At 41.1% G+C, this 14590-nt stretch overlaps 1 protein-coding gene across 1 annotated transcript in view; it reads right to left on the bottom strand.

The window, feature by feature from the left end:
• The window catches only part of PPP2R3A (protein phosphatase 2 regulatory subunit B''alpha), a 79774-nt gene extending 67469 nt beyond the window's left edge, over positions 1-12305 (bottom strand). Inside the window, exon 1 of the mRNA XM_075861175.1 lies at positions 9832-12305. Coding sequence (XP_075717290.1) covers positions 9832-11811 — 1980 coding nt within the window. The 5' untranslated portion in view covers positions 11812-12305. The remainder of the gene's footprint in view (positions 1-9831) is intronic.
• Between the last annotated feature and the right edge of the window lie 2285 nt (positions 12306-14590).

The raw sequence follows: 14590 nt of genomic DNA, 5'->3' as shown, positions 1-14590 counted from the left end.
TCAACTTTTTTAATATTCCCTCTCTTGAAATATATTCTGTGCTCCATTAAGATGGTGTGGTTTACTGCCCTGGTGATTTCCCTGTGTCAGTGGTTCAGCATCCAACCAATACCTAGCTATAGTCTTCCTCACCTGGTATAAAATCTTAGCAATTGCCAAACATTCCATCCTATCCCCTTCCAGATTACCTACATAGCCCAGAAGAATCACTAGTGGATCTGCCCGAAGATTCACATCATACACCGTTCCAACCAAAGCAGATATCTCCCCCCATAACGTTCCCGGAGCCCCACAAGTCCAGAACATGTGCAGGATATCAGCCCTTTCCTCCGTACATCTAGGACACCTAGCATTTTCGCTCACCCTCATTCTTTGCAGAATCTACGGGTCCTATACACCCCATGTAACAGAAAGAGATGCGACCGTCGCTGCGCAATATTTATGGACAGGGTACTAGAGGACTCCAAAATATCTCTCCACTGCTCTTTCGATATAGGGCCCACGTCATGCTCCCATTTCACTCTAACCGGTTCCATGAGGTCCCCTAGATGTTTTGACAATTTAACTTTGTATACCAAGGAGATCAATCCCTTAGACCCATCCGCTCGCGCCACAAGTTCCAGCACTCCCAATGAATGAATCTCCAGATCAACCGAGTTAGACTGCGTCTGTAAAGCATGACGGATCTGTAGATCTTGGTTAAACAGTTTGCACCAGTTGAAACTCATCTTTCAGTTGTTGGAAGGATTTCATTGTGTCTTCCTTGAATAGGTGACGGAGTTTCGATATGCCCTTATGATCCCACCCGTGCATGCCCTCTAGGCTGTACAATTCCCACAAAACCAGGTTATTCCATAAAGGAGTATGTTTAGTGCACTCGCCTACCCGTAGAAGCTGCTTGCATTTCTGTCATACTTTATGCATCAGGAGCAAAGTCGGCCTATGTCTCTAGCCCCTAAAGCAGTTTTCTCCCACCCCCAAAATACAACAAGATAAGCGTACTAGACCCCCAATTATCAGTGTCATGCCATCCCTTAAAATGTTGGCATTGTGCGGCAAGAAAATAAACCCACGCATTCGGCAGGGCCAGACCTCCCTCGTGTTTTGGAAGTTGAAGTTTCTCTAACTTAATCCTAGAAACCCCACGTTTCCTAGTTACACTTTAATGTTACAATCACAGCCTTTAGCAGAAACTAACTAAGACTTTTAAATTTATGGCATTGCGTGTGTTCAGCGTCCTAGTTTAAAAATATAACACAAAAACATAATTCTAATACCTAATTCCTTTGCGGAGTTATCAGTGGTTGAATTGACAGGCTTGCCTGTAAGAGTAAATTCCGATACTGTGTCCCCATGACAACACTTCCTCTACTTTTCCCAGGAAGCTCAGTTATCCTATACCCACTGAGCCTCACAGCCAACAATCAGATCTCAATGCTAAAAAAAAAAAAAAAAAAAAAGAAGAGGAAGAAGAAGAAGAGCTTGATTGCGATTGCTCGCAATAAGGTCCAAAGTCGCTGTGAGAACGATAGGGACAGGAAGTGCTGTCATGTGGACACAGGTTCAGAATCTCTTCTCACAGACAGCCTTGTCACTTCAACTTATAAAAAGTATTGATTTAGGTATTTTTTACATTTGAAAATTGTTTAAATGAGTTTCCATAGTAGTTCTCTAAATTAAAATAATATCTGCTAGGATATATATAGCAATTATAGAACATCTTTGATTGTATGGGGTGTAAAGATAAACAGTCTTATATCGGAACACTAGTGAGATAATGGCCAGATCCCAACACATGTGGGCACCACCTTTATCAAGGGACTTTAACCTGTCCCCAGCCTGAGGATATGAAATGGGGATGAAGAATTGTATGAGGAAAAGGAGGTAACAAAGAATAGTAGGATGAAACACAAGGCCGGGGGGGAGCTGTAATTTCATATCAAACATTTTACTAGTCCATAAATAATGAGAAGTCTGACGCATCTCCGCTGACAGTCGAGTTATTACGGGTATTCTGCTCTTCAGTCACAACCCTACATTATTCTGTTAAACTTCACCACTCTTCCTGAGGGCACTGCTTTTATTTGTAGGGTGTTGCGTTTTCACAGGAAAAGCCAATTATGTATTATAAATCAATTTTCTCCGCTAAGTGGGCTTGTAGGGAGGAGGCGGCACAATGACAGGCTGGCATGAACATCCACCCTACGTCTACATAGCTGGTCCATTGCCAGAAGTTGGGATCAAGTTCCCTGGAGTCACCCCTCGCCGAGCAGCCCCTCGGATTAGTTTCCTGCAGGCGACTAGGTGTCTCTGAGACTTGGTATGTAAACACACATAACCCCTTCTAGGCTGAACAGATCTAGAGCCCAATTCCTAAAGGAAGGGATTCGCCAGAAAGAGGAATATGGCTAAAATATGGAAAATTCTAGAAATGCTCTACTTGCGTTATATATTCTGTTCAAAGTGAAGTCTCCTGGTACTGATTTTGGAGACGACACCAATAGTATAAGCCGTGCAATGCTCGTATGCGTCTTGTCCACAGATGTGGAATAGGTATTATTATTAGAGTGCGTAGGAGCTTCTTTTGGCCTTACTCAAGAGGGGTGAAGATGACCTTATAGACAATAAAGCAAGTGTATTGGCCATATTTAGCTCTTCAGAACAACATCAGAAGACGTCGTGGGGGTTAAATCTGAAAAGAACTTTAGCAGCTTCATCCTAACATATAGTGGTGGTGGGGTCCTACCTATGAAAACTTTTGATCCAACTCCTGTCAAACATTTACTATAAAGTGCACTTCAGTCACTCTTATTTTCCAATTTATTTCAACCTGTGCTACACTAATTCTACATAGGTAAAATGCCCTAAAAGGGTCTGTCTCAGGAAGACGACCCCCTTGTTATAGCCAACTTCTCTAACTCAGAGATCAGCTGTTATCATTGGGGAAGCCATATCTGCATTGTATTGACAGGCTGGGTCTGCCAGAGCGGGAGCGGCTCTTAAATCCTGCACCCTATGATATCCATACACCCCAATAATGAATACAGACAGGGGTTGCATTTATGAGACAACCCCTTTAAAATGCAGCATGAATGGGATCTGACAGATCATGGATTCTCACACACACTTATTAGAAGGACACATAAAACTATATAAAAGGAGGTATTTAAGAAGAGAACCTCCAAAAATAAAAACAATTATATTAATCAAATGGAGACTCCTTAATGGACATCTCTACATAGTGTTCTAAATATCGTTTTATGAGATTTCAGACCATTTTGCAGTTCTGTGTTGGAAACAACTGCCTAAGATTTTCTGAACCATCAGAAATCAAAGTAAAAGAAGCTATAGTGTATATAGAATTCTGCTGATCTTCCATAAAAATAAGCTGAACTACAGCATTCGGCCTTATTCAGACGAGCGTATTATACGTCCGTGTGCTGTCCGTTAAAAAATTCACACGCCAGTGGTTTTTCATGAAGCGTGTGTCCGTTGCGTGAAACTCACTGCATGTCCTATTTTGATCAGTTTTTGCTGACCACGTCGCCCATTGAAGTCAATGTGTGAATGAAAAACACGTACAGCACGCAGACGACATTTGTGTGCTGTCCGTGTTTTTCGTGCACCAGTTGCTAAAGAAACGATGAGGGAAAAAACAAAACAAAAAAACAAAAACAGGAACACTGATGCCACACGCAAAGCACACAAATACCACACAGAACTGAAACGTATGAAATACGGTCTTTTTTTGCAGATGCAAAGCGGACACGTTCGTCTGAATTAGGCCTTATGCTATGAAACGGTGTTCAATACTCCTGTCCTATAACAAGCCCAAAGATGTGCTAGATATTGAGACAAAGTATGATGTGCACAATACACAATGCAGAGATACAGTCTTATAGACTGCCATAGTATAGAACTGTAAATAACGGCATGTCCCGCTCTTCTGGGCCACCCTACAAATGTAGCTGAAGATGTAATTCTGCACTATGCCAAGTAGACCTCAGCGTGCAAGAGTGGGAACTCCTAAACACCATAGAGTAAACCTACGATCTTCTGGTTTGTTATTGTACAGTAAACTTCAGTCGGATTCCATTTACTTATCCAGAAACCTCAGTGGTTAAACAGCTTGAATAATTGTGCAGCTCTCGCAGCATTCTTCATCTCCTGCTGAGCCAACACATTGAGAAACCTCATCCAGCACCACAGTCTGGACGTGCTTGGGTCCCTGCCGCCACGCAGCAGCTCTGTATACATCGATAGACACACGTCCTAACAAACTGCTTAATTAATTGCAATGTTCTAATATTCAAATGATATACACATTCACAGGTTATTAGTCACTATAAGGAGACTGCAGAATATTGACTTCTAGGACATGCCAAGGGATTTTGCAATATTCAGTTTAAAACAAGCTCCTCACCGGTAAAGGATTTGGGCAGGGTATACCCAGGTTGTATCCCTGGAGTAGTCTATTAGCAACCGCTGATGGTTTGAAGATGATATATTTCCGAAAAAACGTACCTAACTTGATAAACAGAAGTTTGGTCATACAAATCCAAGGGAGAGTTCATGCAATACGATGAGACGGACACAGGCAGCATTTAAAATGTCAGGAAACAGTCCGGCTCAAACCCAAAATAGCAAACAAATCCCATCATAGATTAACAATAACCAAGCAAACGTATTGCTCAGGCAATGTGTGGCTATTGTTTAAATAACGTAGACAGCATGGGCAATGCACCGACCACTCACACTACATATACTACATATTTAGGCACAATTCGGTGGTATTATGGGGGTAAAATTGCAAGAAGTAGAAACTTTGCTTGTTGCCCAGGGCCCCATTATCTATAAAACTGGCCCCCGAGCTGTAAAGAACAATGTTAAAGAGCCTACAGTTCCTGCTGGCGAGTGGAATCCATCAGCAAGTTCTGTAGAATCGAGGTGGATTCTAGGACAGTAGCTAACAGTAGATAAATGGAGAGATTTGCAAAAAAACATCCCGTATGGTCTGCCCCAGTTTGGTCAAAGCTGCCCAAAACCTGAACTCTGCCCCTAACGCACTATATGTTGGTACAGCCCAGACACACAACGTTTTTGGTAATGATGATGTGACTTCTGGATATTTCATTTGGTAAAGATTGTTATTGATTACAATGCTGCACATAGTCATAGTTACATAAGTATAATTATAACAGTGACATAACCATAACATCGTGTATACATGATATAATAGGAAAGTGAATCCTGCCCAAACAAGCCATAAACCCACACATACACAGTCATAGCAATAATAACTGGCACACAACATCCACATCTAGGATTTGGACTGAAGTAAACTGCATGACTGACTCTTTCCAAAAATTTTCTCCACAATAAAGTTGTAATATGCAGAAAAAGTCTAAATGTGGTTTGTTTTTTTTGCAGCATTGACGTGTTTTGCCCAAATTTGTACTGAAATGTATAATTTAGGTATTTTCCTTTTTTTATATCAACATATTCCCAAACGGAAAACGCAAGGAAAAATGCCAAGCCATAATTAAAGCCTTTACTGCCAGAAAATCTGAACACAATCAGTTATACGCTGCAGAAACTTCTTCTCCCTGATCATGAGGAATGGCTTCTGTATATGTAGCTGAATTATCACGTAACCAAAAGATTTTATCAACTGGTTCTGGATTGTTTTTTTTACTTTCTAGACACCGACAGTAGTGCGTGCAAAAATTCAATGAGTGATTCTAGACCAGGTGTCTCAAATTCGGCGGGGTAAATGGGCAATATGATGCCCATTTATGAATGGGATGTCTGGGGCAACCCCAGAGCTACTAGCCTGGAACTCCAGCTCTGATCCAGATATCACTGCCCATATATGGACAGTGATGTCAGGGGCTTCCCCAGAGCCCTTCTAGCACTCGGACGCTCCTCCTTTGGCCTGCTTTCTCCCCTCCCGAGGGAGATACTGTGCCCCACAGGTGTTTGAGACCCCTGTTCTAGACAGAGGTACATAGTAGGTTCAGACTGGGCACTACTAGGCCTTTAGTTAAAGTTTTGATGCGCTACTTTAGGGACTCTGAAATCTTTTCCCAAAATAGGAGTCAGGTGGAACTTGGTGAAAGCTTAGCTCCTAGAAGTCCAGTCAAAAGCAAACAGAATTTAATGCCTTGCTAAATTGCCATCGGACCCTTGGTATGAGAACAGATTTCCCTAAAAATAGCTTTAAAAGGCTTGCAGGGATATGGTCATCATAGAAGGGTCCCCCTGCTCGGATCCTAGGATCCAGACAGGCTTCAATATTTAAAGGGGTTACCATGTTGAGACAACGTTTAGGGCTGGAGAATTAAGGATGTATTGCTCACATGGGACAAAAGCATTAATAGATCTTCCCCAATGAACATGAGCAGGAATCTATTTAATTTGATGCATTTTACTTATTGAGGCTAATGCTGTATTTAATGCTAAATGTCTGAACTGCATATCTTTTTTGTGAACCAGGATCCAGTATGCAGTGTGGGTGAATCAAGCGCTCGTCCCCATACATTATTATCATGTCGGCAGGACATCTCCCTGTTTACACAGGTAGATGTGCTGCAGACAACGATATTTAACTTTTTTTTAAACTATACGATCAGCAGATGATCGAGCGTTTGCTCGTTCATCTGCTGATCGCTGTGCTGTTTACACAGGGCAATTATCGGAAACAAGCGTTATATGAACGCTCGTCTGCACGATAATCGCTCCAGTGTAAAACCCCCTTAATAGTATATCGGATATAGATCAACTTCTAGGTGTCTCCGTTCCTGTAATCTGCTGTCCAGCCCCGGTTAGGCAAAATCTCTAGTTATAGAGCAGAGAAGACAGACTGCAGGAAGAGGGTGAGTCTCCTCACAGCCTGCCCATAGAAGTCTATGGAGGGAGGAGGGGAAGCCGGAACAGAGAGGAGATAGACTGCTGGTGTTATATATCACCCAAGATCTCAGCTACACTGCTCATTACTGCTTTATCATCTCCTACATGCTGTTGCAGCAGAATATATATATTAGATTCTATGTTGACAGTGTATAGAAAACATGATAGCATTTAGGCTCCACCCACTAGTTCAGAAAAAACTGAATTAAAGAGCCTGCAGAGGGGAAAACTGCAAAAAAAAGTTTAAAAAAAATGCAGAAAACTAGTCATATGATGGCCAGAAATAGTGTTATTACTCATGTACACACACCAGCTTATTCTGAAAAGTCACCTAAAGAGTTAGGTACACTTTCAAATACCATGCATTATTATACCCAAGAATCCTGTTCTGGCTGGCAGGTTTACTAATCCAAGATCAGCCACCCCACAAATCTTATGTACACCCTTAGCCTGCCTGTGTGGAAGATTTATTAAGGCTGGCATACGGCCCCAAGGTATGCTTGTCTGGATTTGCAAGTGAGGGTGCACCATATCCCGTAATAAGCTGCAGGCCCCTTGGGAAATATGATGCAGGTTGCTTCACAGGGGTAAACACGTTACTATATATTGGAACTTCAAAGAGGTTGCCCCATCAAGTCAATAGCGTGCCCCACTAGGAGCCAGAATGGATAGCTGCTAACAAATAGCAGCTCTCGCTCGGGCAGTCCATATAATACTACATTTCTCCTGTGGTGGCTACTGCAGGGAAAATGAGCACCCAATGGTAACATCTGACATAATCAGATGTATGCAGGGGTCTTCAGAGCTGGACCCACATTGAACAGCTGATTTCAGAGGTGGCCCTTGTATTAAAGGGGTGGTCTGTGGAGAGACAACCCTTTAAATGCTCTGATTATTTCTTCTTTCCATGCTCAGTATGAATCCTCAGAAATGTTCCAACTTCAGGTTTACACCTAGATGTGCGTTATACATCTAAAGCAACTTGATAAAACTTGTTCTGGATCATACACTCATGAGGTTTCATTGTTCCTCAATACATCCTAGACTTCATAGACTAGGGGAGTGGAATCACATGCCATATAGAATTCTTCATCCATCCAGCTCTAACCTTTGAGTTGAGCCTTGTAAGTACATGAGGCAAACAAGGACAAGGTATTGAGCAGGGATGAAAAGAAATGTCTGCGGTTTCAGACGGTTATGCAGGAGATAATTCTAACAACGTGTTAACAAAGACGTAGATCAGAAATACTCAAATGACCTAAGCAAACATTTTTGAGCACATATGTTAGAGAGCTCACACTGAAGGCAAGCTGAGCAAAGTCTCATCAATGAGCTCCCTTGAGATAGAATGGAGCCAGACTCATAAACCAAGCGTTAGAAAGGCCTTAAACGCTGCTCCATACATGGTAATGTGTTCGTTTTACTTCATTGTCACACAGCGAAGAAGAAAAAGTCTATTATCAGAATAGAGGGAGAATCGCAACAAAGTGGAAACAAAAACAACAGTAATATCTGCAATACGTATGCAAGATAAGTGATATATATACACAGCGAAAGGTGGTCTTCTCAAAGATTTCCAGTACGCCCAATTGGAAATCTGACACGGATAAGGGGATGGTCTACTCAAAGAGGTGGTCTTTTGGAGAGGTTTCACTGTATAATATACATACACATCTAAAGGATACGTAATATACAAGCAATATCTGCAATATAGAGTGTTACTATTCTTTATAAGGTGCAATAAGGGAATATGAAGCACATACAGAAGCGACACTGGACAACTTTATACCCCAAACCATCTCCAAAAATGACACAAACAGAGTCAATCGAAGCGTAATTAGGGTCATGATACAGTAGGGTAGGTAGTTTTTTTTATACAGTGGACCAGCCACATGTAAATGCGAAGGGGGTTATACAAAATGCTGAATGAGTCGGTCAACCAGCTGTTATCTGTGCAAGCAGAATGGAATAGGGGAGGGCAGGGGGATCCAGTTGTATTAACAGTAACCAAGCAAACGTATTGCTCAGGCAAGTAGTATTTGGGTTTAGGGCTCATTCACACTTTTGAATTACAGATACGTAGTCAGTTTTTTTTTTTTATAGAAAAAGCTTCAATACATTTAAATTGTTTTATATACACATTTGCCTTTTTTTTATATAAGCGTTTATGCACGTGGCATTTTCTTTTTCAATACGCAGCGTTCCCCCAACTGATCTTTATGGGTACCATTTTTAGCCAATAAAATTAATCAATTAATTTAGAATCGTGTCTGCATAGTACACGTGCGTATTTGCTCAGGTTTCTGGTCATCTGTATTTCTCCAGCATTGCAAAATAAAGCAAAAAAATAGTTAATCCTTTAACAAAAAAAACTGAACAAATACGTACTGCGCCTCCACATTTCATCCATATTTTCATATGCAAGCGTAAATGAGGCCTAAGTGAGGCTCTGTTCACATTCGGGTTAGAAATGCTGTTTTTCTGTTCCGTCATAGGAGCAGAGAAACTGAATTCATTGCGGTGACAGATCCGTCACATGATGGACACCAACAGTGATCAACAGGAGCCATTGACTTTAATTAGTTCCGTTAGGTGTCAGTCATTTTTGAAGGTGTACCTATGACGGATGTGAACAGAGCTTAAGAGGCGGAATATAGCCATAGCTCGTCAATAGAAAAAAAACAACTAAAGGGCACATGTAGCGCGACCGAGATGAAACCTATTTTTGTAATGCTAGATAGAATTCAGTTCGGCAAAGGATATAAATACAGGGCAGAAAAATTCTTAGTTATGTCTCTTCATCCACCATCTTGTTTTCCCTCTCCTGGTTTCTCAGTAACGAATGTCTCTGACTAGGTCTCAGGGTTTTTGCAGATTTTATTGCAAAAACTCAAAAGTATTGTATTATATACATGTGCTTACCTTGATAACTTCAGGTGTCTGCTGAATCGACAAAGTGGAGCCAGAATCCTGGACTTGGCTCTGAAAACTTGGGGACAAGAGGGGAGTCTGAGGAACCAAAGTTTCTTGGAGGATCTGCATAACTTCCTTCTGCTTAGACAGTGTTCCTTTACCGGACCTCCAGTCCACAAGCTCCTGAGCAAAGTCCTCAATGCTGCCTAATATGCGCAACAAAAGATTGTCATCATCTCCTGTGGTACTTGTGCTAGTTTCGTATCCAAATGCAGATGGATCAGATTGTGCTTTCAAGTCTTCCTTGAGAACAGGCAGTCCAGCTGGTAAATTGGAAGGTGCAGATGAAGACATTGGTGGGTTTTTTAAAGTGCTTTCAATTTTTTGAGAAAAACGTTCCAAGTCTAAAAGCAGTTTGTCTATTTCCTCGTGGTCATTGCTCCTGCCCACTCTCATTGGCACTAGTGTATTCACATTAATGGGAGCTGTTCGGGCATTTTCATTGGCATTGTTGGGAAGATCTGGAGAACTAGTCAAAGGAGATTCGGTAGGTGCAATACAACTGGTTGACTGATCATGGCAGAGACTTTCAGCTGACCAGCGTTTACGCTCGGACATTACTGGTGCACACATGGTTGGTGACTTCTTTTGGGGAGAAGGAGCGGTTTGAGAATCTGAATCCTCTTCAATAAAAAGCTTTTCTGTTAAATTCTTTGGCAACCTCTCTCTAGTGTGTAGATGTGTTGGAGGATTGGTTTGCGGAGTAGTTGGGGACTGATTTTTAAGAGCACTGGCTTGGTTCTGTTTATTTCTTTGCCAAGTCTTTGCAGGTAATGGAGGTGCAACATCGGGCATGGACTTTACTGTACTAGAGTCACTGACACTGGTGTGTTGTGGAGCAGATTCATGATTTACATTGGTGATTGAAGATATGGTTTTCAAAGAAGGGGGAGTCTGAACAACATCTTCATACTTCGGAGGCTGTTCGTGACCGTATATTGGGGAAAATGGATGTTGCTGTAGACTGTTGAGGCTTTTTACAAGTTCTGCCAGGTCATTAGGCTCCGTTCTTCCATGGGAACCTTGTTCCAGTTCAAAGGGAAGCTTTTTTAGGTAAGAAGATAATCTGGCCATGACATTCATATAAATGATTTCAGGATTTGGAAAATGATCAGAACCCTTACCATCCCCCATACCACCGCTGCTTCCACCCACTGATCTGTTTTTTATGCACTGCTTTATTATATTAGTACATTTCTTCAGGTCTTCCGAACATTTCAGAAGAATGTCTAAGCACATCTTTATATCCTCACCAGATCCAGAGCTGTCAAGCTTATGCTTCTTCAAAATCTGGTTGATCAGGTTCTCTTCGGATAGCCCTTGCAGATACAATGAGGCCATATTAATATTTTGTTCTAAAGTTGTGCCATGGGACATTAATGTTTTTTCTTCTGAGCCCTGAGACTGAAGCAAACCAAAAGGTGGACAATTTTCATTGTTGCTAAATTGGCCATATATAAAGTCATAGTCGGCAGACTTCCTGCCAAAAGATTCGGGACGGACTTTTCGACCTTTCCTGAGATTGACATGCTGGTTTGAGGCATTCTTCAGCTTTTCGAAAGAGAATTCCTTGGTTTTCCCACTTGCAAGATTTATAGCTTCACCTGTTATATCTTTCAGGCTGCTGGTACTTTGAACGGTAGAAGTCTTTTTAACCTTAAGGTTCAGATGAGAGTAATCCTCACCGCAAACCACACTTTCACCCACTGAGATGTTGTGGCTAATATCTCCGCCATGATCAGGGGTTGCCTCCGGAGCTTTCAAAAGTTCTGAGCAAACAGTGTGATGTGCAACTAGGCACTGTACTCCTAGTCTATGAGCCTGACAATTTCCGGGACAATAATGGACTACATTCTGAAACCGATTGTCCAGTACTACGCTATTGTAACACGTGATTTTGCTCACAATCACCTTGTAAGGTGCAGCCATTAGGAAAATAAATAAATAAATTAGATTCAAAAAGGAAGAAACTCAAAAGGTTGTACCCATCTTATGCTTTAGTTCTAATTGAAAATGTATCCACATGGAAAAGGCTTGACATATTCTTCCCATAAAAATGGTATTAAAGATAACAAAACCATTCAAATACACACATGCTGAGAATAAATAGCAACTCCAAAACACAACAATTCAACGAGTAATCCAATAAGCGATGTCAGTTTCCAGTCGACTTTGATGGGGATGCGCGAAGTAATACTTTATCTCTGTATTTGGTCTCCAGCTCGTACAGAACTACATCTCCTAATGGTCTTTCCATCTAACCGTGTGGGGCTCCGTGTAAAAATACAGACAACCGTATGCAAGAACATGACCATAAAAAAACAGCCAAGTCCCATACAGGAAATCCGTTTTTTTGAGAAAAAAAAATTCAAATTCCTTTTTGCACAGTGAAGATTTATTCCCCAGAAACTTCAGGCATACTACTCAGAGGACTACCTATGAAGAAAGAGAAAAAAAAAATTAAGAACCAAAATATTTGTAAAATTAAATAGTACAAGCGAAGAAATGGGCATAACATAAAATAAACTTCTTGTATGATGAACAAACCCTTCATTCCCTCAGGCATAGTAGATTTTTTTGGCACGGTTGAAGGCTATGTACACCTTTGAAATAGACTTTTATTTAAAAATAAAAAAAAACTATCACTGATTGGTACAACTTCCTAAATACATTTTATTAAAAATACTTTTTACTGAAATTATTGAAATACAGCTGCTTTGTATTCTGTATGCAGAGCAGCTGTATCGTGCACCAAGACCTGAATTCACCACGTCAGCGTGAGTGACGGGTTCATTGACTGCGGGTCGATCCACCTGTAATCGATCATATCTAAGCTATGAACTTAGATGTGATAGTTTACAGTGGATAGCAGGACCGCTGCAATTGAACCCTTTAGTGCCGCTGACCTGACCGATTCAGATACGCCAGATACAGCTGCTCTGTATACAGTATACAAAGTAGCTGTATCTCAAAAAGTTAAAATAATTTTTAATAAAATGTATTTAGGAAGTTGCACCAATCACACGGATCAACAACTATTTAAAAAACAAAACACGATTTCAAAAGATGTACAAAGATGCCTTTAAGAACAATCTGCTGAGACATAGACTGTTACCCATAGCGAACAAGAAGCGCACAAGCTTTGGGCACGCATGAAAATGTACCAATAATGGATTTGACCTGCCCCTTTAAGATCCGCAACCACTCTAACTCTTGCCTGATGCTATTTAAGAATGACAGCTTGCACGTGTGTGATATACCCTGTGTGGACATGTGACCAGCTGTCAACCTTAAAACTGTGATTTACCCGCATCAGTAGTCCACACCAGTATTTAAATCATTTCTTGCCCAGCCGAGTGCTCACAGACTCCCGTGTACTGACAGCTGAAATAACTGCCAGGCGCTGGCCACTTCAGACTTACTCTAAAGATAAATACCATTACTTATATTAATATTTATTCTGAACTCATTTCAATTGGAAGAGAAGCAGTCCTGAGATTTTTTTTTTGCCACTTGCCACAAATTATTAGATAAACATCTGAAAATTCTGTTTGCTTAACAACATAAGAGACCGAGTCCTGATTTTCTGCCGTTTGCAAACCGTAATATTTATATGTCAAGCTTTGTACTCCAGTCAAAACCCAATTCTCCGGCAATATTTTATGGTCTTCGAGTCTAATTTTTCTTCAAAGCATGTCAAGGATTACTGACGAATACCAGAGACCTCATGTATAAAAATAAAAGCAGACAAAAAAGTGCAGCAATTACCCATAGAAACTAAATTAGATCCAATTCATTCATTTCGTAACCAGCACTAGAAATTAAAAGCCTCTGCAATAGTTTGTATACGTGATGCGCTATCGGACGCAATCATTCGATGAACCCCTAAAGATCACACAAAACCTGTTTCTACCAGAAACATGAACATTTTTACGTAGGCTGAAAACTGGACACATTACTACTCCGACAAAGGCCATTCTTTCATTAGACTATTTTAGGTCATTCCCGTAAAGTCCTCTATTTCAAGTCTCTGACCTAGATCAATAAAATACAATTATATATCAAACAAGCAGTAAGAACCGCTCAATATCCCACAACATAGCACTACTCATACCTGGACTATCAGGGCGGCCCGTGCTACAGGGTACAAACCTCAGCGCATTCACCATTGCAGTAGGATCTTGATTAACGGTATTAGCGCTGATCCTACAAAATATTTTGTGGCCAGATATACACAAGTCCGAACCCTACATCACCGGTATAAGTCGTCTGTCTCTTGGTACGGTGTTTCTCCTCTCACAAATCCCTGACACTTGCATTTCAGCTTCAGCTCCTGTAAATTTCTGGGGCATCTCTCAAATCTGAATTGAATTCTACTGCAGTATTACTTTCATGGAGGTAGACGATTGGGGGCAATATATGCACACGCACAAAATCAATGTTTTTTATGATCTAAATAAACCAGTCCAGGAACCAAATTTGATTTTCTTAGCCCTAATGCACACGACCGTGTGTCCCGCCCGTGATCTGTGAAAACTATCGGGTGCCACTTGGAGGACGTGAAAAACAACCCAAGTGGCACTTTGTCATGTGCAAAAAGGCTTATAGGCTCTGTACACATTAGTGTCATGGCCTTCGTTTATAACAGAGCCATGCCAGAAATACCAGATCAGTTTCCAAATGGATATCGGCAGAGTCGATTAAAAAT

Source organism: Rhinoderma darwinii, chromosome 4 (assembly GCF_050947455.1).
Source record: "Rhinoderma darwinii isolate aRhiDar2 chromosome 4, aRhiDar2.hap1, whole genome shotgun sequence".
NCBI classification, from domain to species: domain Eukaryota; kingdom Metazoa; phylum Chordata; class Amphibia; order Anura; family Rhinodermatidae; genus Rhinoderma; species Rhinoderma darwinii.
This window is presented reverse-complemented; position numbering and strand designations above follow the sequence as displayed.